A 23,502-nucleotide genomic window follows, 5' to 3' on the forward strand; every position below is an offset into this window, starting at 1 on the left:
AAGGCTGACGAGACCGTTGTTAGCGACTGGCTCACGAAGCTGGGGTCGCTGATCTCGGGGTATGAGCCTCGTGATGTTTTGAACGCAGGTGAGGCGGGCCTGTTTTTTAACCTTCAGCCCGAGAAGAGCCTTTGCTTAAGGGGGCAGACTGGTCTTTGGGACCAAAAAGTGACCAAAAAATACATTTTTAAAATTGACATATTAGGTTTCTGCAAGTATTTTTCTATCACTCTGCAAATTTTCCCACACCAGGAAGTAGTATTTTTTGGTAATGTCATTCCAGCTGTCCAGATTCTTGGTGCTGTTTAACATGCAGAAGCTGCAAAAAAATGGGGAACAGACTTTGAGGCTTTTTTATAATTTGCCAGCACCTGTGTCTAAAGCTCTACTACCAATTTATGAGCGCTTTTATGAGGATTGCAAAACATGCGCACCATGATTGTTGCTTTTCGAAGAAACTGTGTGTTTTCAGTTTTGTTCATTTTTCTCAAAAAAGTGAATTTACGACTATTCAATTTTGAGGCCTCAATGTCTCTGCAGCAAGGGCAAGTACAACAATAATTCTTTTTGCAGTGGAAACCTGTATGTGTGTAGAATGCAAGTATGGGAGCAGAATTTAGAGCACAAACCTTTTTAATTAATTTCTCATCAAAATTGTAACAAAATTCTAACTGCTTTTGAAAATGAATAGTTCATTTTGCTGTAACATAACCAATAAGGGCTTAAAAACAAAAACTCTTTGATACTTTCACTCTATAGTCATTAGTCTATGTTGGCATATCATAAATATCACTTTTAATTAAGCACTTTTTTTATATGGCGGCCTTAAACAATAGTGGGTGAACTTCAGTTATCTCAGGAACAAGGTGAGTTATAGGAAATATAATTAAATATTTGAAATCAGCAGAAAAAAACTGCATAACCCTGTGCAGTTTGATCAAGATCACTGAACAAATAAACAAAAATGTCTAAGACCAGTCTGCCCCCTTAATAAGTGAAGCGTGCCAGGGAGGCAAGAGAAGCAAAGAACGAATAACGGTTCTTTTGTGCTGTAACGCCGACTGGTCGGAGAAACTTAAGCTGACCACAGTTGGCAAATTTCCAAAGCCTCGGTGTTTCAAGGGTGCGAGCGATCTGGCATGCGTCTATTGGGCAAAGAAAAAAGCGTGATGACGGCGGCCCTGTTCGAAGAAGTTTTGTCGCTCCTGTGGCCTGCAAGAATAGAAAGATTGTTCCTATTGTTGACCAGTGCGCCGCCCACCCAAAGCAAATGACTCTTAAAAAGGTCAAGGTGGTTTTTTTGTCCGCGAACACGACGACGCACTTGCAACCACTTGATGCTAGGATTATAAAACACGTCAAGCCACATTTCAAGAGCCTTCTAGTGCGCTGCCTTTTTGCCGAAATTGACAGAAAAGACGGAGGTGGCCTGTGCATAAGCCCCCTGGACGCCATCCATTTTATCGCGATGGCTTGGGATCGAGTAATGCCGACTATCATTGCGAACTGCTGTGGTAAATGCGGCTTCTTCAGGATTCCTGAAGAGGTACTAGAGGTCCCTTCAGTGTCGGAAAAGCCTATTGAGGGTTGAGAATGCCTTGATGCTGGGTGTTCAGCTGACGACTTTTGCACGGCGGATGACAACCTTGCCATATGTGGTGCATGCACGGTGGAAGATATTCTCAACGAGGCCACATGTGAGATTGTAGATTCCAGCGACGATAGCAAGAAAATAGACGAGGGCGACGACGAAGGACAACCACCAGCGGCTGAAACTCTGCACGCGCTCGACGTCCTGAGGCTAACTATAGCCGCTGAAGAAATCAGTGACGAGACACGCATGCATTTTTGCGAATTCCAGAAAAGTCTGATGAGTGACTTGACGAAAAAAAAAAGAAATAGACAGACATCAAAGATTTTTTTTCTCCAAAAAATTAATTTTTTTCAAGTGCCTAAATCAGTTTGCCTCTGACTCAGTGTTAATTTAGCTAGTTTTGCACCTGTTTCGATGATACGAATTTTGGCTATTATGAGTATTTGTGACCTTAAGATTCGTATCGAGGTTCTTGTAATTGGTTAGATTTGGCGGCTTATACTTCCAATCTACAATTATCGTGAAAATTGCCCTTCATGCGCAGCATATCAGATTGGCGCTGAATGGCGCAATTGATGCAGCACTTCCACCCCTGCGAACTGCAGTGATCCCACTCATGTGAGAAGTCCTACTAAAACAAACATGAGACATCTTTTACAAAACGGATTTCGGTTATGTTTAGGTGTCCTGCATTGAATATGCAATATAAGAGCCAGTATTGACGCCTTGGTGAAGCAAGACGTGTCGGCAAAACTTGCTTCAATGCAGAACTTTGGTGAATACTCATGTGCACTTTATGCCCAAAGCACTTCTTTGTGTTATGAGCGGCATCGGACGCAGAGCCTGTTTTTCTCTGCCGTTGCCAAGCATTCAAGCAGGCAAAAGCGCTGCCGGCAGTCCCACCAAGCGCTTCTTTGAACCCGTGGGAAAAAAAAAAAAAAAAAAAAAAAAAAAAGCAAAAATTACTCGTTGGTGCAACCTAAAGCTTTTTCAGGTACGTATAATACAATTTTAAGTTATACATGCTTATTTTTAAGCAATATGAGTTCACTTGCAAGGATTTGTTGTCCTGCCAGTAGATTGAACCTCATCGCTATTGGGTGACGCCCAGCGGTCATTCTTTAACAATCTTTCAACATCGAAATAAAATTATAATGCCTTTTTCATGGGACAAAAGCATGATCATTGCTGCCGATGCGATGAACAATCTTCTTATTTGCCCCACAATTCATAATATTTTTCAGAGTGGTAGACAGTCCTTATAACTGCTTGTGTCTGTTACGTGAGGTAGACAGTAATGTGACAAATTCTGCTTACTCACCAAAGAATGCATTGAATTTCTGGTGTAGCCTTTGTCAAATAGGGGTTGGCACAGGTACACTTAGAAGAGGAGAATCAGTTGATTCTGGTTCAGGTGCTGGTGGAGTCAAATCTTTCACTTTGTCTTGCAAGGCTTCAACTGCTGGCTTTAGACCTTCATTGGACTGCAAAAACACAGCACAAGGTAATTATCATACCATACTTCATGACATATTGGTCACACTTGCACTACGACTGTGCCAGAGAATTGCGTAGTCAGGATTTTGCATTTCTTTCCCACAAAATGATGGCACCCCAAATTTATCAGACAACCCCTCTGACATGTTTCCAGTTTCTGCAAGCAAAGCATAGCTTTCAAGATCTGTATTTCCTATTCAAACATCACACCAACAACATCTTTTAGAAATTGAATTAGGCATACAGTTAGCAAAAGTACGGCTTTGGAGATCTGTGCCTGTTGCCCAGAGCTGTTGCATCATGGGTTCATCATCATCGAAGATGTGGCCATGCTTCCCATAGTGAAGTGAGATTTTACTGGCGATCTGATCCCAGTGCCTCCAAATCTCGATGATTGTGTGCCAACATCAAAATGTGCTATGTGTGAAAAGCTTATTAAAGGGGCCCTGCAACACTTTTCCAGGTAGCGATGGAATGTATTCACTAAAGAAGCTTGTTGCCTCATGAACGGACTGCCGCAAAAAATTTCGGAATTGATCTGGTACAAGCTGAGTTACAAAGATTTGCCACTCACTGCGATTCCTTTCTCTCATCTCTCGTCCTGATGAAAGCACTGGAAACTAAGCAGGGAGGAATGGCATCAAGGAAGAAGGTAGGCCACGTACACCTCAGGAGCATGAGACCTCTTCCCTCTTTCTGTTTTCTTTCTTTAAATGCACGGTTTTTTAGAGACGACATGCAAAGCTGCTGCCATCTGTCTGCGGTCGTGTGCATAGCCGCCATGTCAGAAGCTCAGTGCGGTGCAGTACGCACAGTCCGTGTATGTTCACGTACAGTCGACTCTTGTTAATTTAAACTCGAAGGGACCTCAGAATTTTGTTTGAATTATTAAGAAGTTTGAATTATCAGAAGTTCTCAGATATATGACTCTGGGTGGGGTGACACCACACATTATGATTAGGCACTGATTTTATCACATTTAAAACTTTTTGAAGTGTTCTTAAGTTCTAACTGCACATAGTGAACAGAAAACTGAGGAGTAAAATCCACAAGTTTATTGGCCATTTACTGCTGATGAGACCTTTTAAAGAAATCGCAATGATGTGATTGATTTGAGCTGTTTTGGAGCAGATTTTTGGAGCAGATTTTGGGAGCAGCAAAAAAGGGCATTTTGGAGCAGGCAAAGATTATTTTGGGGCAGTCAAAAATGCATTTTGGAGCGGCAAAAACAACTTCTGGAGCAACCAAAAATGCATTTGGAGCAGCTTAAAGGGCCAGTAAACAATCCCAATCTCAAAAAATTTTTGTAAAGAGAAATATAAAGACTTACTTCGTGAGCATGCTACTACAAACATTTTGCAAATACGTGCTATATTAAGGAAGTTACAGAAGCTAGAACACCGCGTTAAGCTGTTTTCAAAGTTTTGTGCGGCCTCGCCACCCTTCTCCTTCAAGGGAGGGGAAGGCGTGGCCCATCGTGACTCCGCCCACGTTGGCAATGGGACAAGGCGTTAGCGATTCACGTCATCGTTGAACTCGATCAGCCACAACGCACCTCCGCTTGCTGTGATGCCTGATTGTTTACCGTTTGCCCGCTGCCGATGCTTTTGCGCAGCCCAGTCACTCGATTTGCAGCAAAAGTGTGTTCCAAAATCTGAACTTCAAGTTGGCCCGTTTTTTCTGGAGTCCGATTTTTTGGGAGCAGAGTGTCGCGCCATGTGAGAGTAACAACACAAAACACAAATAATGCGCTTAATAGTGGGTGTGCTGATCAACATTTAGCGCGACAATCTGCTCACTCCTAAAAACTCGGTCAGTGAAGTGTCTTGATTTCGATGCATGGATGATTGAATAGCTCTGTCGTAGCAGTGGGTGGGAACAGGAACTGTCATTGACTTCACTACTGTTTGTTGAGACCTGCTTTAGACCAATCGACAAGCTGCGTGCTGCGTCACCTCGCCGAATTGTTGTCACTACACGTGCAAAGAGCATTAGTCAGACGTAGGAAAGGAGCGGGGGAATTGTTTTTTGAAATAGAGGCTCTGCGCGGCACGCAGCTCTGTAATATTAAAAAAAAAACGTGATTGCTGCAATCTACTCTATGAATTACCGAGCTTGTTTGGGGGGTGTAAAAAAAAAGTCAGAGCCTGTTGACTGGCCCTTTTTAAGGCTCACTGTCAAATGGGACACTGACCGTGCGAAGCAAACGAGTGAACTAACGAGGAACGCTTTTGAATTAAGAAGTTCTGTGCAATAATGGATCTTTGGAGATGTTTGCACAACATCACTGAATATTACCATAAACTAATTTTAAACCTTCCATAGCATTTTTTAATACCAGATTCAACCAGCTACAAATTGATTCTGCATTCTGGCCACCAAAATAATGTAGGAGAGCTGTTATCATTGAAGAACAAATAAATAACTATGAAATTTATATTGAAGACTAGCAACACTGTTTCATCTTTTTTTCAATTGCAGAAGAGCTGTTGACTAGTTGGTTGTTTTCTTGCCTGACATCTTGTCAAGAGCTGCAGAGAGTCGTGTTTTTTCATTCACCAAGCAAGGACTGGCACTGCAGATGCGCTCGAGTCTCGATCCAGTACGTGGTGTGAGCACGGCAGTCGCCCGAAGAGCTTCAGTTTTTAGGGATCGCAGAAACGCTAATTTACGAGGCTTTCATTGTCTCAGAACATTCATAGATGCTCGCGGCGATACCAAGTACGGCCCCAAGCCCACCTAAATCGCATCACAAAAGCGTATTGACAGCACTCTATGACAGTGAAGTGCATGACCGCGTAGACAGTGCAGCCGGTGCGTGATGCACTTGGCGGCGGCATTCAGTGATGATGCGCGAAATGTGTGGCTACGATGACAAAAAAATCGGTGCGCACTGCACTTGGTATCGAATTTCCAAGTGCGGACGCGCAAAAGTACTGGCCGCTGTTCCGTGCAATTTTGGCAGTGGATGAAGGGGGGGGGGGGGGTGACGAGCTTGACTGTGGGGTCCACTGCCAATGCGTAAAATGTTTGTCCACGATTCCGTGAAGCTAGCGAGTGAAGTGCTTCGTTGCCTGCAAAGAAGCACGTTTCCACGATTGCGCTAGTACAGTCAAACCTCAATATATCGAACACGGATATAACAAATTATTGCCTATATTGAAAGGTTCCTATATCACGCGGAAAATCGCATGCATTATTGATTTTTTATTTCGAACAAAGTTTGACATATAATGGATATATCGAACTCAGCCACCTTAAACCGCCCGCGCTCCATTGACAGGCGGCGAGCTTTCCCGCAACTCTCGAAAGTAGCGGTAGAGCGGCGGGCGTTTATGAATGCTGCACACATCGATGGCGCAGAGAGTGCCACTTTAACGTAGCGACGTACGCGCGCCGCAGCCTTGCGGTAGAGGTTCTTGAATGAGGAAAGTGAAGAGAAAAGCGTGGAGCTGTTATTTTCTTCTAATACGAAGGCACCGACACGGCTTCGCACGGGGGGAGGCGGAGTGGGAGGTAAAGATTGAGGAGGAAAGTATAGGAGAGAAAGGACGCAGACGACTGTCTCGGATGCGGCCCGCGCTGCCGCCGGGAAAAGAAAAGCAGTCAGGCGAGCCGGCATGGGCGCGCCATGTGCGCGCTTTACACCTGGACTCACGCCGCAGCCTTGCAACTTGCAGTCGTTGCAGTCTATATGGTGTCAACGGCACACTGCGCACTTGTTGCAAGCTCCTCCCCTGTAGCATCGGCAGGCATCGGTCGTTGAGCTCTCAGTATTCGTGCGTTCGGAGTTAGGCCTGTCGCGCACTCTTCGGAGTTAGGCCTGTCGCGCGCTGTGGTGCGTGACAGGCCCAACTCTGAACGGCGGAGCTCACGGATGTGGAGATTGTCGCCGAAGCTACTGTTGAGGAGCCAAATGAAGACTCTGCCGAGGTGGATCCCGCAAGCGCTGATGGTGCCCTGCTCCCAACATCAGCTGAGGTCATAGCTGCCTTGGCCCTTGTGCGCTGCCACTGCGGCGCGATTGAAGGCACTGGCCTATCACTTATGGATCGCCTGGACTATATTGAAGACGCAGTCGTCAAACACGCCATGGCCAACAAAAAGCAGGCTACTCTTTTTCAATATTGTTACGACCGTCGCCACTGTCGATGTGTGCCAAGACTCCGTGCCTACCGACCTTTCGTCAACGATTCGCCTCATTGTACGTGAGGAACTTCGTCGTCACCTTTACGCGCCCTTGAACGCCCGAGAACCACCGTGCGATACACCGTCCACAAGTATCAATGCTACGAGTTTCGAGGAGCGCAGCTATTCCAACCGCGGCCCTCAGCTAAGGGCTCCACCACCGGCGTCTTCTTATGTAGAGCCGCCTTATGCTCCCCACAGTCGTTACGGCTACAACAGCCATCCACCTCCTTTTGCGTCTCAGTGGGAACAGAGCGCCGCGTACCCTCAACATCCAGCGACGTTCCCTATGCCCCGTGAACGGCCCGTCTGCTACCAGTGCGGTGTTCGTGGACATATCGCCCGATTTTGCCCAATGCGACGTAATCCACGTTCGACATTCCCTCAGAGATCCGCGACGTTTGCACAACGAAGCCAACGGCCTGACTACACCTACTGGCCCCCCAACCCAACTGACGAGCGGCACGCCTACCAGCCGATCAACCGGAGTGATTCGCCCGGATCTGTGCGCAGCTTAACGCCGCCCACCACCCGTCCACCTCGGTCACCATCTCCACGGCGCCGGTCACGAATGTCGTCTCCGCCACCGGGAAACTAGCCAGCGCGGCCGACGGAGGTGAGGTCGCTGGACGTACCGATTTTCATCAAAGAATGCCTCCACCAGTTTCTATGCTTCAGAATAAGGTTCAGGTACTTGTTGACGACGTTCCCACGATGGCATTGATAGACACTGGCGCAAGTGTTTCCGTGATGAGTTTAGTTTTTAAGCAACGACTAGGCCGTAAGGTTATGTTTCACTGGGACAAACCTGCCACATTTCGGGCAGTGAGCGGCGCATTCTTGCGTCCTGTCGGCGTCTGCACTGCGTCTGTTAGTGTTGCCGGTAAAACGTTCAAGGCGGAATTCACAGTACTGGCTCAATCAACGCATGACGTTATACTTGGCATAGACTTTTTGCGAGAGTGTCGTGCGACCGTGGATTGTGGAGCAGGTGAGGTTCTGTTGTCTACTCTCGCCCAGCAGCCTGATTGTGAGAAAGGTAACCTCACTGTAGCTAAAGATGTACTTCTGCCAGCGTGGTCCACGGCCAGCGTACAAGTGACCACTTCGGAAACCAACTCGAGTTTGAATTCACGTGACATAGTGATTGAGCCGTTGCCTGTAGCTTGTCTCAAGAAAAACATCTTTGTACCACGATGCATTGTATCTCTCGCAGACGAGACGGCTCAATTATGGGTGATAAACAGCTCACCCGAGTCGGTTGTACTACCGGCTGGTATGCGCCTTGCCCTGTTCGAAAAGCAGAGCAGCACCTGCATTGGAGCTTTAAGCGATCTTGAAAGGGCGGGTCCGGAAACTTCTGGTATGGAAGCTGAATTTTCAAAAATGGTTAGCAAGTCCATTTCCTCACAGAAGCGCAAAGACCTGGTTGCACTGCTGGCGAGACATGCTAAAGTATTTGATTTTGCACGGAAGGTGCCTAGGGCTCAGATACCGACCACGCGCGCTCGTCACAAGATCGATACTGGCTCTGCTCATCCTCTCCGACAAAAGCCCTATCGCGTGTCCGTGTCCGAACGCAAAGTTATTGCTGAACAAGTTGGCGAGATGCTAGCCACTGGTGTAATTCAAGAATCGTCAAGTCCGTGGGCTGCGCCTGTTATTTTGGTAAAGAAAAAAGACGGGTCCTGGAGGTTCTGTGTTGATTATCGGCGTCTCAATTCTATAACCAAGAAGGACGTGTACCCCCTCCCCCGCATTGATGACGTAATTGACTGCCTTCATTCAGCTTCCTACTTTTCTTCGGTAGACTTGCGATCCGGGTATTGGCAGATTCCCATGGATCCAGTTGATAAAGAGAAGACGGCTTTTGTAACGCCAGACGGTCTATTTGAATTTAATGTTATGCCGTTCGGCTTGTGTAATGCTCCGGCAACATTTGAACGCTATATGGATACCGTCTTGAGAGGCCTTAAATGGGAAATTTGTTTATGTTACCTGGACGATGTGGTTATTTTTGGACGAACTTTTGAAGAACATAATCATCGCCTTGACGTTGTTCTAACATGTTTGGAGAAAGCCGCCTTGACACTGAACTCAAAAAAATGTCGTTTCGGTGAACGGCAAACACTGGTTTTAGGACACCTTGTGGACAAAGCTGGTGTTAGACCGGACCCGCAGAAAGTGGACGCCGTCAGCAAGTTTAAGCAGCCACAGTCTATCCGCGAGCTACGAAGCTTTCTGGGCCTATGCTCTTATTTTCGCCGCTTTGTACCTAATTTTGCTGAAAAGGCCCAGCCACTGACTGACTTGCTGCGCAAGGACGTCCCTTTCCACTGGACACCAAATTGTGAGTCAGCGTTTAAGCAACTAAAGTTCGCTCTCACTTCCGGGCCAATACTATGCCACTTCGATCCCTCTGCTTCCACGGAAATCCACACCGATGCCAGTGGAGTTGGTCTCGGCGCGGTGCTTATTCAACGACACAACAATGCTGAACACGTCGTCGCCTATGCAAGCCGGTCCCTGAGCAAGGCAGAGCGTAATTATACGGTTACCGAATTGGAGTGCCTCGCCGTCGTTTTCGCCGTACACAAGTTTCGCCCCTACATCTACGGTCGTCGTTTCTCAGTTATCACAGATCATCACTCTCTTTGCTGGTTGGTGAGCCTACGTGATCCATCTGGTCGACTTGCGCGATGGGCCATACGGTTACAAGAATTTGACTTCACGGTCCGCTACAAGAGCGGTAATCGCCACGCAGACGCTGACTGCCTGTCACGGCTTCCTCTACCAACGACCGAGTGTGAAGCTGATAATTTTGACGATTTTATCACAGCTATTGACTCTCATTTTCCTGACATCGCGGCTTTCCGGACAGCACAGCACGAGGATCATTGCTTAGATCACCTGTTTGCCTCCGCGAATGACCCGGCCAGTTCAAGCTCTTTTGTAGTCCATGACGCCGTCCTTTACAAGAAGAATTATTCTGGCCAAGGCGCCCGTCTGCTTCTGGTAGTTCCACGCACTCTACGTCCCCAAATTTTTCGGTTCTGCCATGACAACGCAACCAGTGGGCACATGGGCTTCGCCAGAACGTTTCATCGCATCCAGCAAAGGTTTTACTGGCCCAAGATGCGACGCGACACAGAAAAATACGTAGCGGGTTGCGAACAATGTCAACGTCACAAGCGTCCCACGACTACATCACCCGGACTTCTCCATCCCGTACCACCTCCTAGCTCTCCCTTCGAGATTGTTGGTGTCGACCTTCTAGGTCCGTTTCCGCGTTCAGCCAGTGCCAATCGATGGGTCATCGTGTGCGTCGACCACCTGACGCGCTACGCAGAAACTGCGGCTATACCTACTGCAACAGCCTTTCACGTGTCGCAGTTTATGCTTCGGCATATCATTCTCCGTCATGGCCCTCCACGAGTCGTCATTAGCGACCGGGGACGTCAGTTCGTCGCTGACGTCGTTGAAGAGATCCTACGCCTGTCTGCCAGCCAATTCCGCCACGCAACCCCGTATCACCCCCAGACGAATGGCCTCGTAGAGCGGACCAACAGGACGCTAACGAACATGTTGTCAATTTATGTTGATGCCAAGCACAAAAACTGGGACGAAGTACTGCCCTATATCACATACGCCTACAACACCGCGAAACACGAGACAACAGGGTACGCGCCCTTTTTCCTGCTCTACGCCCGCTCCCCCCGCAGTTGCCTCGACACCATTCTGCCTTTTACGTTAGATGTGGAAACATCGGTTGCCGAGTCACTATGCCGCGCTGAAGAAGCCCGTCGCGTCGCACGCCTTCGAACCATTGCATCTCAACAGCGCTCCAAGACCCGGTACGACGCCCACCATCACTCCGTTGCCTACACAAAGGGTGACCTGGTGTGGTTGTGGACACCTGTCCGCAAACGTGGTTTATGCCAAAAGTTTCTGGCCCACTACTCCGGACCATTTGTAGTCATTGACCGTCTCAGTGACGTCACATACGTCATCTCCGGCGTCACAAGCAATGGTCGGCGCTCTAGCAAGACACAGCTGACACACGTCGCGCGCCTCAAGCCATATCACCACCAACCTTCCTATTGACTCGCCCAGTGGGCATCGTCTGCGAACGGGGGAAATGACACACCTCGATGGGCGCATGAAGAGGAAGAGGTGGAAGCGGTCTGGCTCACGAGCAGCTCGGTCGCCGGTTTTCTGGCTCTGAGCTGTACCGATCTCAACCATTTCCTGTAAATAAACGCGTTCCTTCGTCACAGTTGTGGACGAAGGAACGTCTGTTGGAATAGCCGCGCTCCTCGAAACTCGTAGCATTGATACTTGTGGACGGTGTATCGCACGGTGGTTCTCGGGCGTTCAAGGGCGCGTAAAGGTGACGACGAAGTTCCTCACGTACAATGAGGCGAATCGTTGACGAAAGGTCGGTAGGCACGGAGTCTTGGCACACATCGACAGTGGCGACGGTCGTAACATTGGCAAGGCGTCCGAACTTCGTAGTGATGCGGCGAGTCTTCAGGGCCTCAAACGTTCGGCAGTGCCCAATCACATCGGCCACAGACTCAAGACTCTCCTTGCCGATAAGGAAGTGGTAGACGTCTTCCGCAATTCCTTTGAGAATGTGGCCCACCTTGTCCTCTTCCGTCATGTTGGTGTCCACACATTTGCACAGTTTCAGTACCTCCTCAATGTAGGTTCTGCATGTCTCACCACAAGCTTGAGCTCTCTGCGACAACATTTGCTCTGCACGTTTCTTCTTCGTCGCAGGGTCGCCAAAGCACTTCTTGATCTCCTCCATAAACTGGTCCCATGTTGTCAAGGTGTCTTCGTGATTCTCGAACCACACTAAAGCACTGCCATCGAGAAATAGACCCACGTGGGACAACTGGCTGGCCGCATTCCAGCCATTGGCTCGGCTCACCCGTTGATAGTGGCTGAGCCATTCTTCAACGTCATCGCCAGGTTTTCCTGTAAATGTGCGTGGCTCTCGGTAGTGGAAAGACGGCGCCCTCGCGACCGGCTGCTGGATGTCTCCGTCCAAGTTCATATCTTGAGGTAGTGGTGGCAAGCCCGCTAGTCGACGGCTGCGGCGAAGCTCGTGCTCTTGCGGTTCCGTCGTTAGTAGACGGCTGCTCTCCGGTCTCGCTTGACAGTAGCTGGCTTACCCAGCACCTTCCACCACAACTGTGACGAAGGAACGCGTTTATTTACAGGAAATGGTTGAGATCGGTACAGCTCAGAGCCAGAAAACCGGCGACCGAGCTGCTCGTGAGCCAGACCGCTTCCACCTCTTCCTCTTCATGCGCCCATCGAGGTGTGTCAATATTTTAAACCAACACAATAAATACTATGTTTGAATCTTCAAGTGAGTATTTACTGCACCACGCTTGAACGGTTCGTTGGTTGTTTTCAGCAAGCTGTTGACGCATTTTTTTCGTGATTTTTTTATATCAAATTCTGGATATATCGAACTATTTCGCGATCGCCGCGCCGTTCGATATATCGAGGTTCGACTGTACGTCGTTTTTGCCTGCAAAGTTTGTCTAGCCGTCAGCACAGTTGGGCCTAGACAACTCCGATGTGCCACGCTCGTGGACCACGTGCCCGCACATAGTAGTCTGATCGAGCATCTACTTACGGTTCCTAACTAAAGCGAAATTATATCCTAGCCATGTCCTCGCGACACATATACAGCAGACGACGATCTCCCAGAGCAAGCATCAGCGTTTACATTGGGCCAATGATACGACCTCCTCTATAGAGGAAATCGTTAACAATGGCGAGGTAAGCTGGGGTAACATGGCGGCCACAGCCAATCAAGGGCCTCGAAACAACCTTCAAACACTAGCTTTTTGTGTGTTTGTTTTCAAAGGGAGGAGCCAGCCAGCTGAAGCGAGAAATACTCTCTTCGATGAGCCCAAGAAGCTGGCTCCTAGCCGCGCCATCGCGAAGCTATAATTTTTTTGAAAATCGCTCTTTTTTTCGAGATTTCCAGAAACATTTTCGCTACTTAGGAGGGTAAAACGAATTTTCTGACGCACTTCTCATGATTTTCAGGGTAGATATTTTGGAATCAAATAGAAAAAGGGTTCCAGAAACTGAAAACTTGACCTTCAAAAAATCATTTTTTTTTTTTTTGCTATTTCTTGATAAGGAAGCCGCGTCCCCCCTTAATATTTGTGCCAAGTCTGAGTTGACCTTTAACGATGAGTTACAATGAAGTTTTAAACTAGTTCACTAGTTCACTGCCCTTCTAGCTTTCAGCGGATTCGCGATGCTGTCTTCTATCCACATGCCAAACACGATTAGCTTAAAGCCTCGAACACCGGCTCGCAGCAAGCCATTCCGTCTAAGGTACATTTTCAGGAGGTTACGCTAATTTATACCGATCTGGGGACAATTGTCTGCGCCTCCCATAAATTAGCCTCCGGCCGCATCCTCCCACTTCCCCCTCCAGCCGGACCCTCATTTTCCTCCCACGTGGCAACATTGGAAGGTCACAGGCCACGCCTAACTGCGCGTTGTCTGTTTTTGTCTTGCACCCGTTTTTTCAATAGCATTTTGTAATTAGGTGCAGAAAGGAGGAAATGTAGCAGCATGTAGCAGGTTTGCCGTCTTGGCGCAGTTTGGCACAATGGGTGCAGCTATCGCGTCACTGAAATCGTGAATTGCCAACTGCTTCACTGCTATAGGTATGTGAATTCAGCACAATGCTCCCTATAACAGTTGAGAAGCATCTAAGTTTACCTTGCGTTTGCTTCATTTCAAACATTTCGTTACTTGCAAAGCCTTTTTCCTAGAAGGCCTCAGGTGCTTATTTCTCATTTTTAAGGTTATATAAGCACCAATTTTTAAATAGTAGTGGGAAAGGAGCAGATATTTTCTGGTATGAACCTGCAAAAACTATAAATTAACCGAATGATGGAGTTTGAATTAAGGGGAGATGCGAGTCGAAAAATCGCGTTTTTAGCGAAATTTCTCGTATTTCTGATTTTTATTGCATTGTAATCTTCAAACCTTCCTCTTTCCTCTGTGAAAATTTCAAAACTAAATACGAACCACAAAATGCAAAAAAAATGTGTATGAAGGCATCGTGGTGGCTCAAAATTTCGTGAATTTGCGCCGATATTGGCCATCTTTGACTGCGCGCTGCTCCCCGTCGCAGTGCCGCCCGCCATCGCGATCGGTTGGGAAAGTTGCGTCCGGCCTTCTTCTTACAGCTCCGATGACTGCCAGTTTCGTACATGGGCAAAAAAAAAAATAAAAAACGAGGCCTTTTTATCACGTGGTTTGAGCGGTTTGAAACGCGCGGCACCCTAAGCCGCATCGCCATTGGCTACCGAGTCATTGTCAGCTGTGTTGGTGGCGGCCATCAGCATTTGGTCCGTCTGCTTTTCTGCACGTCTACGCATATTTCTGCGATGACAAGCCTGAAAAAGTGCAACGTGAGACCGCAGAAGTTTCGAACGAAGCACAAGTTCAAGGGAAGGCGGCGTAAAGCGCCCCGAACGACGGCGCCGAATGAGAATGCGCCTACGTGTGCTAGGCCTGACGGCGGCATCGACGAGTGCGCGAGCGACAGTGGCTGCGATGAAGGGATTGACACTGCGCTTTCTTTCGTCAGTGCTTCGGAAAAGAAGCTCGGCTTCTTCGAAAAAGACGAAAGACAGCGCGATGAGGTTTGTGCAACGACAGTTTTGTGCGACACCCTCTTGCTGACGGCACTTGTGGCAGGTGCGGCATGCCCTGCTTGCGGTATTCAAGAACTTGCCGTTCGGGAGCCGGCAGAAAAGCGCAAGGGACTTTCGTCACTCCTCGGACTTCATTGCGAAAACAGCGAATGTTCAGCGACTGTTCTTGCGTGTTACGGCGGACGGCAGCAGCCGAGTGAGCCAACGGTACAACAGTGGGAGCTCCCGAGATAGTTTCGCTGTATATGTGAAGGCGGTGGTGGCTGCACGCGCTGTCGGCATTGGGCATGAGCAATTGTCGAGATTTTGCTCCATTATTGGACTCCCAAAGCCAATGCACCACCGAGGATTTTTTTCGATAGCAAAGAAGGTGCACACCGCTGCCATGGCAGCTGTGAGTGAAAACTTGGGCCGATTCAGAGAGTTGACGAAAGAAGAAGCAGGCAAAACTGATGTGGCTGTTATGTTCGACGGCACTTGGCAGAAGAGGGGCCACAAAAGCCACAACGAGATTGGTGCAGTTATCTCCTTAGATACTGGCCTCTGCTTAGACTTCGGGGTCATATCAAATTACTGCCTGACATGCAGTAGGCACAAGGATATGGGCCCAGACGAGGAAGTGTGGCAGGCATTCCATGGCCCAGTCTGTGAAAAAAATGCAGACTGTTCCTCCCATGCCATGGAAACGGAGGCTGCAATGCGCATTTGGCAGAGAATATTGACTTATGACACCCCACTGCATTTCATGACATTCTTGAGTGACGGTGACAGCAAAGCATATAGTGCAGTTGCAGAGTCAAAAGTCTATGGTGCTGTCAATATAGAAAAAGAAGACTGCACTAATCATGTGGCCAAGAGACTTGGCACTGCGCTACGGAAGCTGCATGTGCCATTACCACGAGGGCAGAAAATGAAAGAGCCAGCCATTCAGAAGCTCCAAACATACTATCAGATTGCCATAACAAGCAACAGGGGGAGTGTACGGGATATGTACACTGCAGCATGGGCTTCGTACTTCCACTCATGCTCTACTGACAATGCTGGCAGCCACAAGTTTTGCCCTGCAGGAACAGAGTCGTGGTGCAAACATCAATGCGCTGAAGCACTTGGTGAACCTGTACCACGCCACACACCTCTCCTGACAAAAGCACAGGGATTGGCTGTTTTGTCCATTTATAAGCGGCTAACGGATGAGAAGCTCCTTGCTCGATGCATCAAAGGGAAAACCCAGAACGCATCGGAATCCCTGAACAGCAAAATTTGGCGACTTTGCCCCAAGACTAAGTTTGTCTCCCGAACGGTTGTCGAGACTGCCGCAGCTATGGCAATCATGTGGTTCAACAAGGGTCATGCTACTTTCGAGCACATCCTGGAAGAGCTCAACATACTGCCATCTAGAGATCTAGTTACTTTCAGTGATTCCCGCGTTGCGAGGCGCATCAAGAGAATGTCCGAGCGTCTGACAGCAGAAGCAAGGGCCCACCGTCGTCGTGGAGTGAAAAGGGCACGGCTAGAAGAGAGTGCTTGCAAGGACCGCGAGGGCACAACCTATGCTGCAGGACAGTTCTAGTAACTTGCAGTGCTTTTCAAAGTTCTGTTGAACATTATGGCCAAAGATTATGCATTTCTAACAACTCTGTGATAAAAAAAAAAGTTTCGAACTTTCAAATGCGTTTTTCTCCTTTTGCAGTTTTGTGTGATCTGTGCTTCTTATACACGCTAGTTCGTATACTTAGAATTGTCATACCTCTATGAAATTTTGCACATAGCATGATGAAGGCCCATAGAGTGCAACTATCTATTCAGATTGTCAGTGCTGCTTGATTATGTTTTTCAAAAATTACATAACATTGAAAACCCTTGGCAACTAGAGCCATAGTAAATTTTTCTATTTTATTATTGTATTTCACCTTTTCTACACACAAAATTTATATAGTTTTTTGCACTCTACAGTTCTAAAGGATCATAGTCAGCTATATCTGCATGCTTTATCTCAAATTTTTATAGGTCAGAATTGTTGCATAACAATGGCTATAGTTTTGCAGTATCTGACCTGCAGAAAGAAAACCAAGCAATCTACATGAAAATAAATGACATATTTGAAAAGAGGTGAAAAAACTCTATTAGCATGCCAATTTGTGTTAAATTCAGACTCTTATTAAAGAAAATCGTTTTTCGGGTAGTATCTCCCCTTAAGAGGCTTTCAAATACATTGAAAGAATATAGGGTCAATCATAAAATTGAATTTTGTTTGAATTAACCAAAAGTATGACTTATCAGTGTTTTAATTATTGCAAGTCTACTGTATAGGAGGATTGCACAGGGGCGTGGCCGATGAGATGGCGCTAGTGTCGAAGAAGCAGCATACAGTCGAGCCCACATATAACGGGCACTTAAAATGAACTTTCGCTTATAACGAACAATATCCGCGTGAGTGTGAAAATATACATTGGTTCAATGGCACAAAATCGAACTTACATTGAACGTCTCCGAGCGCCGCTGATCGGTTACAGCGAACTGAGTCGGCGTTTTGCCTAGTTCCGGGGAAACCAGATCAGGCATCGGCGAGATGCCCATACATTCTTATTGTTAAATGCTGACCCTGCCCCCCTCTAGTTGCCGCTCTCCCCGACCGCTTTTTGTTACCCACCCCTCCGTCCTTTGTCCCCCCCCCACTACTCTGAGCACCTTGCATCGCCAGACGAGGCCCGTTTTTCCACACTGCCACCAATCTTTCAAAGACCGGTCGGCTATCGACCCCGTTTTTGATCGCTGGTGCTGTCGCTGGCGTCGCCGGCCTGAAGTGACCAGACCATTTGCCAACAGCATCGGCCACCGACTGTATCCGATCATTTGCATATATATAGTGCACGCACGCACGCTACCCCACCGACTCTGATAATTTGCGCTCGTGATCAGTCGCCAATGGCTACCTACGAGGACAGCCGCAATGTAAAAAAGGTGCGAGCTGTGGTACGCTGAGAAAATACAACAGGCTTGGGCTGTAGTTGACTGATCGAACACACAAAAGAGAATTTTAAAAAGAAAAAGGGGCGGGCGGGGGAAGGAAGGCAAAATGAAAATGAGGAGGCTGCTGGCTCTTTCGTTCCTGCTTTTAGAACCGATGGTAATGCAGAAAAAGCATGAAAAAGAGAGATAGAAAAAAAAATGCCCTTCCGCAAGCTGGAGAACGAGCCCAACAGTACAGTCCAAGTCCTCGCTCCCTCCCGTTTTTCTAGCGTTTCTGGTGTTCAAAAAACGTGCGAGTTTCTAAACTTTTACGAAGCATTTTCAAGGGGAAAATTTGCGATACGGAGAACGCTACGTGCATGGAGTCGCAACACAAAGAAATCAGCATCGTTTGTGTAGCGAGCAGCTGTGGGGGCGTGGAAGCCCAAACCGTCCTGTCATCCACGCGTTCCGCTTTTCTCAGATGCGGCAGCGGCCCAAGCACTTTTGCTGGGTTGTGACTAATGCCACCTAGCCACTTCCCTCTCATTTACTATCATCATGATCATACTCTGCTGCAGTTCATTCAGTTTCGGTTACTCCGAAATGACCGAGATCGCATGACACAAGGCATGGAGTCCCCCGATAGCCCTCCCTAGAGTTGTCTAAGTTAACCGGTGCGTGGCTAAATCTTTTCGAATTAACGAGCATTTGACACCCCTGAAGTATACAGAGTTTCACAAAGACTGTGCGTTGAATCAGAGCTAATGAGATCCAGATAAACGAGGTGTTATTGTATAAGCAAAGGGGTTTCTTCTGTGTTTGACAGATGGCGATCTGTAGTAAAAGGCGCAACTTCTAAATTTTGATTGACGTCGTCAGTCCTCACACTTCTCATAACAGTTTAATCATGGCTGTTAAATTATGTTTAAACTTTTATTGCATCATTATTCGGTGATATAATGACGTGATTTAAATGTGTTTCAATTGTCCACGTCACTGCTTATCACACTGAAATAAAACTAACAGATACATTTAAAATTTTTTTTTTTTTAAGAACCAATGCGGGAACATGCGTTCATTATGCGAGTGGGTTCATTACGCGAGTAAATAGAGTATCTGTCTATTCCAACTCACCTGGACAAGTGGCTGCAGTGTCTTCATGAGGCCTTGAAGTCTGGCAGGAGGAAGCTTTGCATGCACATGCCATAACAAGCGCAGGAGATGCCTTGCAGCACTGCTCGCACCCTGCACCGAGAAACACAAGAACACTATGAAACTGCGATTTTTAGCACCACAGAACATTTTCTTGGATTCGATGTGGAGAAAAAATGTCGTGTAAAATAAGACGAGGACAAGAGAGCAGGAGAAAGGCTCTAGCAATTTAGTCTACACAGTACTCAGTAAACTGAGATCTCTTTCACGGGACTACAGCTTAAATGATCCAACTGCCTTTATAAAGAGTGCTTTTGTACTTGAATTTTACACCCCTGTTCATCTCTCAGTACCTGTTAAAGAAAATATATTTTCCTGGTCCCTTCAGGTTTCGTGTAACTAGAGTCTTCTGTACTATCCTTCCTCTGAATAAAAATGCACTGCCGTTTGGCGCTAAAGAGCAAAAGTTGCCCAAAAGTCTCTAAATACAGAGCCTGTACTGTATTAAGGCCAGCGAATAATGTAAAAGCCTGTTATTTCAACCCTTGTTAATTCAGAAAATAGTATAATTAGAACATGTTCTCCAGCTCCGGCCAGCATTTGCATTCTTTAATGGCATCAAACTCTCATTAATTCGGACATAGTTGGCCACAACCTAGTTTATTTGGACAGCAAAGACCTGCAAAAAAGCAAAAACAACTTTCGCGGACCACCGAAACAAGTTCCATTAGTAACCATGAATTTGCTAATGTGCATTTCCGGCACTTAGCAGTGCTTTGTTTTGAGTTGATGCAATGCCCACTCATTGTTGAATGAACTGAAACATGGCAGAAGCTGAGTTTTCAGCCACAGTCCGCAAGCTGGCATGGACTAATAATCAGTTGCCGGCAATTTTCCCCGTGAAAACTATCTTCACGTGCGCTTGGGAGTGTTGGTGGTGGCAATATTAAGAAACAAGTGCGGAGCATGTTCTGGGCTAGCTAAACACAGTTTTCGCGCCGTGGTCCGATTTTAAACAAAGTCGTAAGATAACAAAAACTGCACTTTTGTGCTGCTCTTATGCAAAATACATGCAGGATTCATGCATTTAGGAAAATGAAAATGTATTGATGTAACAGACATTTGTTTACTGTTTTCTTGACGCTTTCAGTAATTCAGTGCCCAGTTGACTTGGACATTTTTTTTCTAGTCCTGTTAAATCTGAATTAACACACTTTTATATTAATGCATGAATGCTTTTTTTTGTGAACTGAATCCGAACAACTAACTTTAAACATGCCAAGGTCAGTACTAACTAAGCAAGCTGAAAAAATGTTGCTTCTTAGTGAACTCATCTCATTTCTATGCACAAAAGCCTATCAGCTTACCACCTACCACCTACAATGCCTATAATGAAGGTAATGCACATTAGGTGTAAATGAATTCTAATTCTCTGAGGGTAAACTTTGCTGGTTCCATTGTTACACATTTGCTAGAATTGAAGTCATGCTTTCTTGTCAACCCGTTAACTGCTTTGGACGAGCAGAGCTCGTCTTGCCGAAACTGTCACCAAACTGCTTTGGACGAGTAGAACTCATCCTAGCGGAATAGGTACTTCCCTCTAGCGTTCCCGCGGAGAAGCGCGCATTTACTGGCTAAATCACGTGTCAGCCGCTAACTGGCAGCATTTTCTCGAGGGCTTAGTTTTCTCCTGAGGCAAGAGTGCGGTTTTTGTGTAGAAAGATGGTGTGCAGTGACAGTGACTCATTCATACCTGACCCGTGAACACAAAAAAGCTATTAGTTTTTGTCATCTTGTTTGAGTGATGATGATTCGTGCACAGATATTTATCTTGTGTACGGAAGTGTAGACGGCGATGACGGTGAATGAGTAGCTCCTTTGGTGGTGATGAAGACAGCCCGCACGCGAACATGCCGCACGCGAGTGCCCACCAGTGAAGCAGTCTTGCATAATTCTGCATTTTGAAATTTTCCGCCCAGTCCCGAAGCTTCCCGAGTGAAATACCCCAAGGGTACTTAGCCTACACAAGTGAAGAAAGATAAACTGTTCTGTTTATAAAGTTTTCAATTTTATTAGCAGCAGGAAGCTCGCTTTCTAGGTATTGTTCAGAAATGAGCTTTTTTGCTTTGATTTGAGTAAGTATGTGGTGAAGATATTTTTTCAACATCAACTAGCTACGTTTCAGTACAAGCAGAATCGAAATATGAAACAAAAAAATGGGCACTTTTTCATCTAAATTCGGAAAAAAAAAAAGAGCAGCTAAGGGGTTAAAAGAACTGCATATTAACAAGATTTAGGTTCACAGTTCTGAACCTCATAGTTTAAACCTACAAAAATTGTTCTATGTGTCGGTGTACTGGGTAAGTTAAATCAAATAAAGGCTGCCAAATAAAGCACTGATGTCATGAGACTTAGCTCTACGCCTCTATTACATGAGGCCCACCAGCTCATTCCACGCACTGGTCTCACCATAGCCAAACAAGTAGAGGTTAACGACACTGAAAATCTCTCCACAGTTTCTATTCTGCACTGCAAGAGAACACAGCATGTGCAAATTTAGTCAATGCATGCGCCATCACGGCCACCTAGCAATGGGCAGGCAAAGAAAAGGTGAACTCACTTCCGTGGTGGGAAGTGCGGCCGTTGTGCTGCCTCCAGAAGCACTGCTACTCAAGCCGCTGAGGAAGAACTCATCAAAAACAACTGTGCAGAAATCCTCTTGGGCAAAATCATCAGCCATGAGCGCCAGGTGGCCAACCAGTGTATGCAGAAATGGATCCTGGTAGGCCCGCTGCCCCTCAGCTCCCGCCAACGAACCCAGAACTCTCATTACGCCAGTTCGATCCCGCTGACGAGCTTTAAATGAAAAGAGAGAGAGAGAGAGGGGGGCAAGACAAGAATATTACACAAGACCCACCACACTTAGCTAGAAGTGATTCCTAATAACTAACCACATTGCGAAAAACTGTCCATGCCGTGGCACGAGCATGAATTCTCAAGGTGGAAGAGGTGGGGAGACGGAGGCAAACGATCACGCAGTTCTGACAGTCCGTCAACATGGGTATTTGGGTAAGGTAATCTGGAGACCATAGTTCAAGGGAAGCCCTCGAAATAAGAGACTTCGCACTTGCAGCTAATTTTGTTGCTCGGCAAGAGTCATGCAGGGGCGCGCCCATCCGATGCACACAAAAGTCCATCCAAAGTTTCTTTATTCACACATTGGCGAGCTGGCTCCGGCCGGTCAAAGAGCGCACAGTATTGGAGTAAATACATTATTTTTTAGAAGTAAAGCTGGCTAAATATCGGGTGTGCGTAAATTATGCAAGTAAATACGGTAGTTTAAGTGTGAACTTATCTTTATTCTCAAATTTCAAAAAATTGAATGAAAAGTGCGTATGTGCCCAAAAAATGAGCTAATATAAAAATATCCTGTACACGAATATGAAACTGCCGACTCTAGGTGATCCTGGGGCAGTCAAGAACTCAGGCTTCGTACCTAGAAAGAACAAGGCAAAGATTAAACTTGACCCAAGCACTTGTCCTGACCGCACATCCATCTGAAAAATGAACTAATACAGTATAGACCGCTTATAACGTAAGTCGCGGGAGTCGCGAATATCCGCACTATGACCAAAACAACATTTTTCAAGAGCCGCACTTGCACAAAACCTGTTGAGCATGCAGCTTTGCGAGTCCGAGAATCGAAACATGCGATGCGTGCTTGCTAACATTTAAATTTCTGAATGTTAAAAAAAATTTAACGTCCAAGGACACGCGTTGCCAATGAAATGAACCCAAAAGGGGGAGGGCGAGTGTCTAACAAACGAAAGCACCATTGTGGGAATTCGCCGACTATCAGACCGCCTCGATTATGCACATTACACAGAAACTATGTCGAATCACGGCCAGAATTTGACGCCTTGAAAGATGCCAACCATTCGATTTCACAGGCCCGTACCCAAATTAAGACATCGCAATTGCATCACGAACCACTATTTGAACGCTACATGTGCCGCCCTCATTTTCATTAACGATATGTACCTTTCTCGTCAAGTGCGGCTACCGCAAAGAGTTTCGATGATTTGATACCTAACCGCAACTAGATTCACGGAACCGCTACCGATCGAAGCGCAACCAATGCCAATTAGGCCTAGCTTGCTGTTTGGTATGTTGTCGCGGAAAGTTTGTCCAAAACATGAAGATTCGGCGTGAATAAGATCGCACTAGCAGTGAACCAAGAACAGCGTGCGTGATAAAGCCGTAATAGGTTTCTAATTTACGGACGAGTAAGCAAACGCGATATTTGTTGCAAGCTCGATAACGATGCCTTTTGCGACAGGAAACTGTTAGGCGCATCGCGCATGCAATCTATAAGGACGAGATCGCACGTGCCACGTTGAGCGGCGCGCGGCC

The 23,502-nt window shown here is 46.8% G+C and overlaps 1 protein-coding gene across 6 annotated transcripts in view; it reads right to left on the reverse strand.

Moving 5' to 3' along the window:
• Positions 1–23,502, reverse strand: part of NELF-B (negative elongation factor B) — a 158,038-nt gene that overhangs the window by 40,633 nt on the left and 93,903 nt on the right. For all 6 annotated transcript variants that reach the window (XR_012887154.1, XR_012887155.1, XM_075878485.1 and 3 more), the window contains exons 9-11: positions 21,710–21,945; positions 19,072–19,182; positions 2,916–3,078 (exon numbers count right to left, since the gene is read on the reverse strand). Coding sequence is in view for 4 of the 6 variants with exons in the window: in XM_075878485.1 (XP_075734600.1) it covers positions 2,950–3,078; positions 19,072–19,182; positions 21,710–21,945 (476 nt within the window). In the remaining 2 variants the exon portion in view is untranslated. The remainder of the gene's footprint in view (positions 1–2,915; positions 3,079–19,071; positions 19,183–21,709; positions 21,946–23,502) is intronic.

This window comes from Rhipicephalus microplus, chromosome X (genome assembly GCF_043290135.1).
Source record: "Rhipicephalus microplus isolate Deutch F79 chromosome X, USDA_Rmic, whole genome shotgun sequence".
NCBI lineage: Eukaryota > Metazoa > Arthropoda > Arachnida > Ixodida > Ixodidae > Rhipicephalus > Rhipicephalus microplus.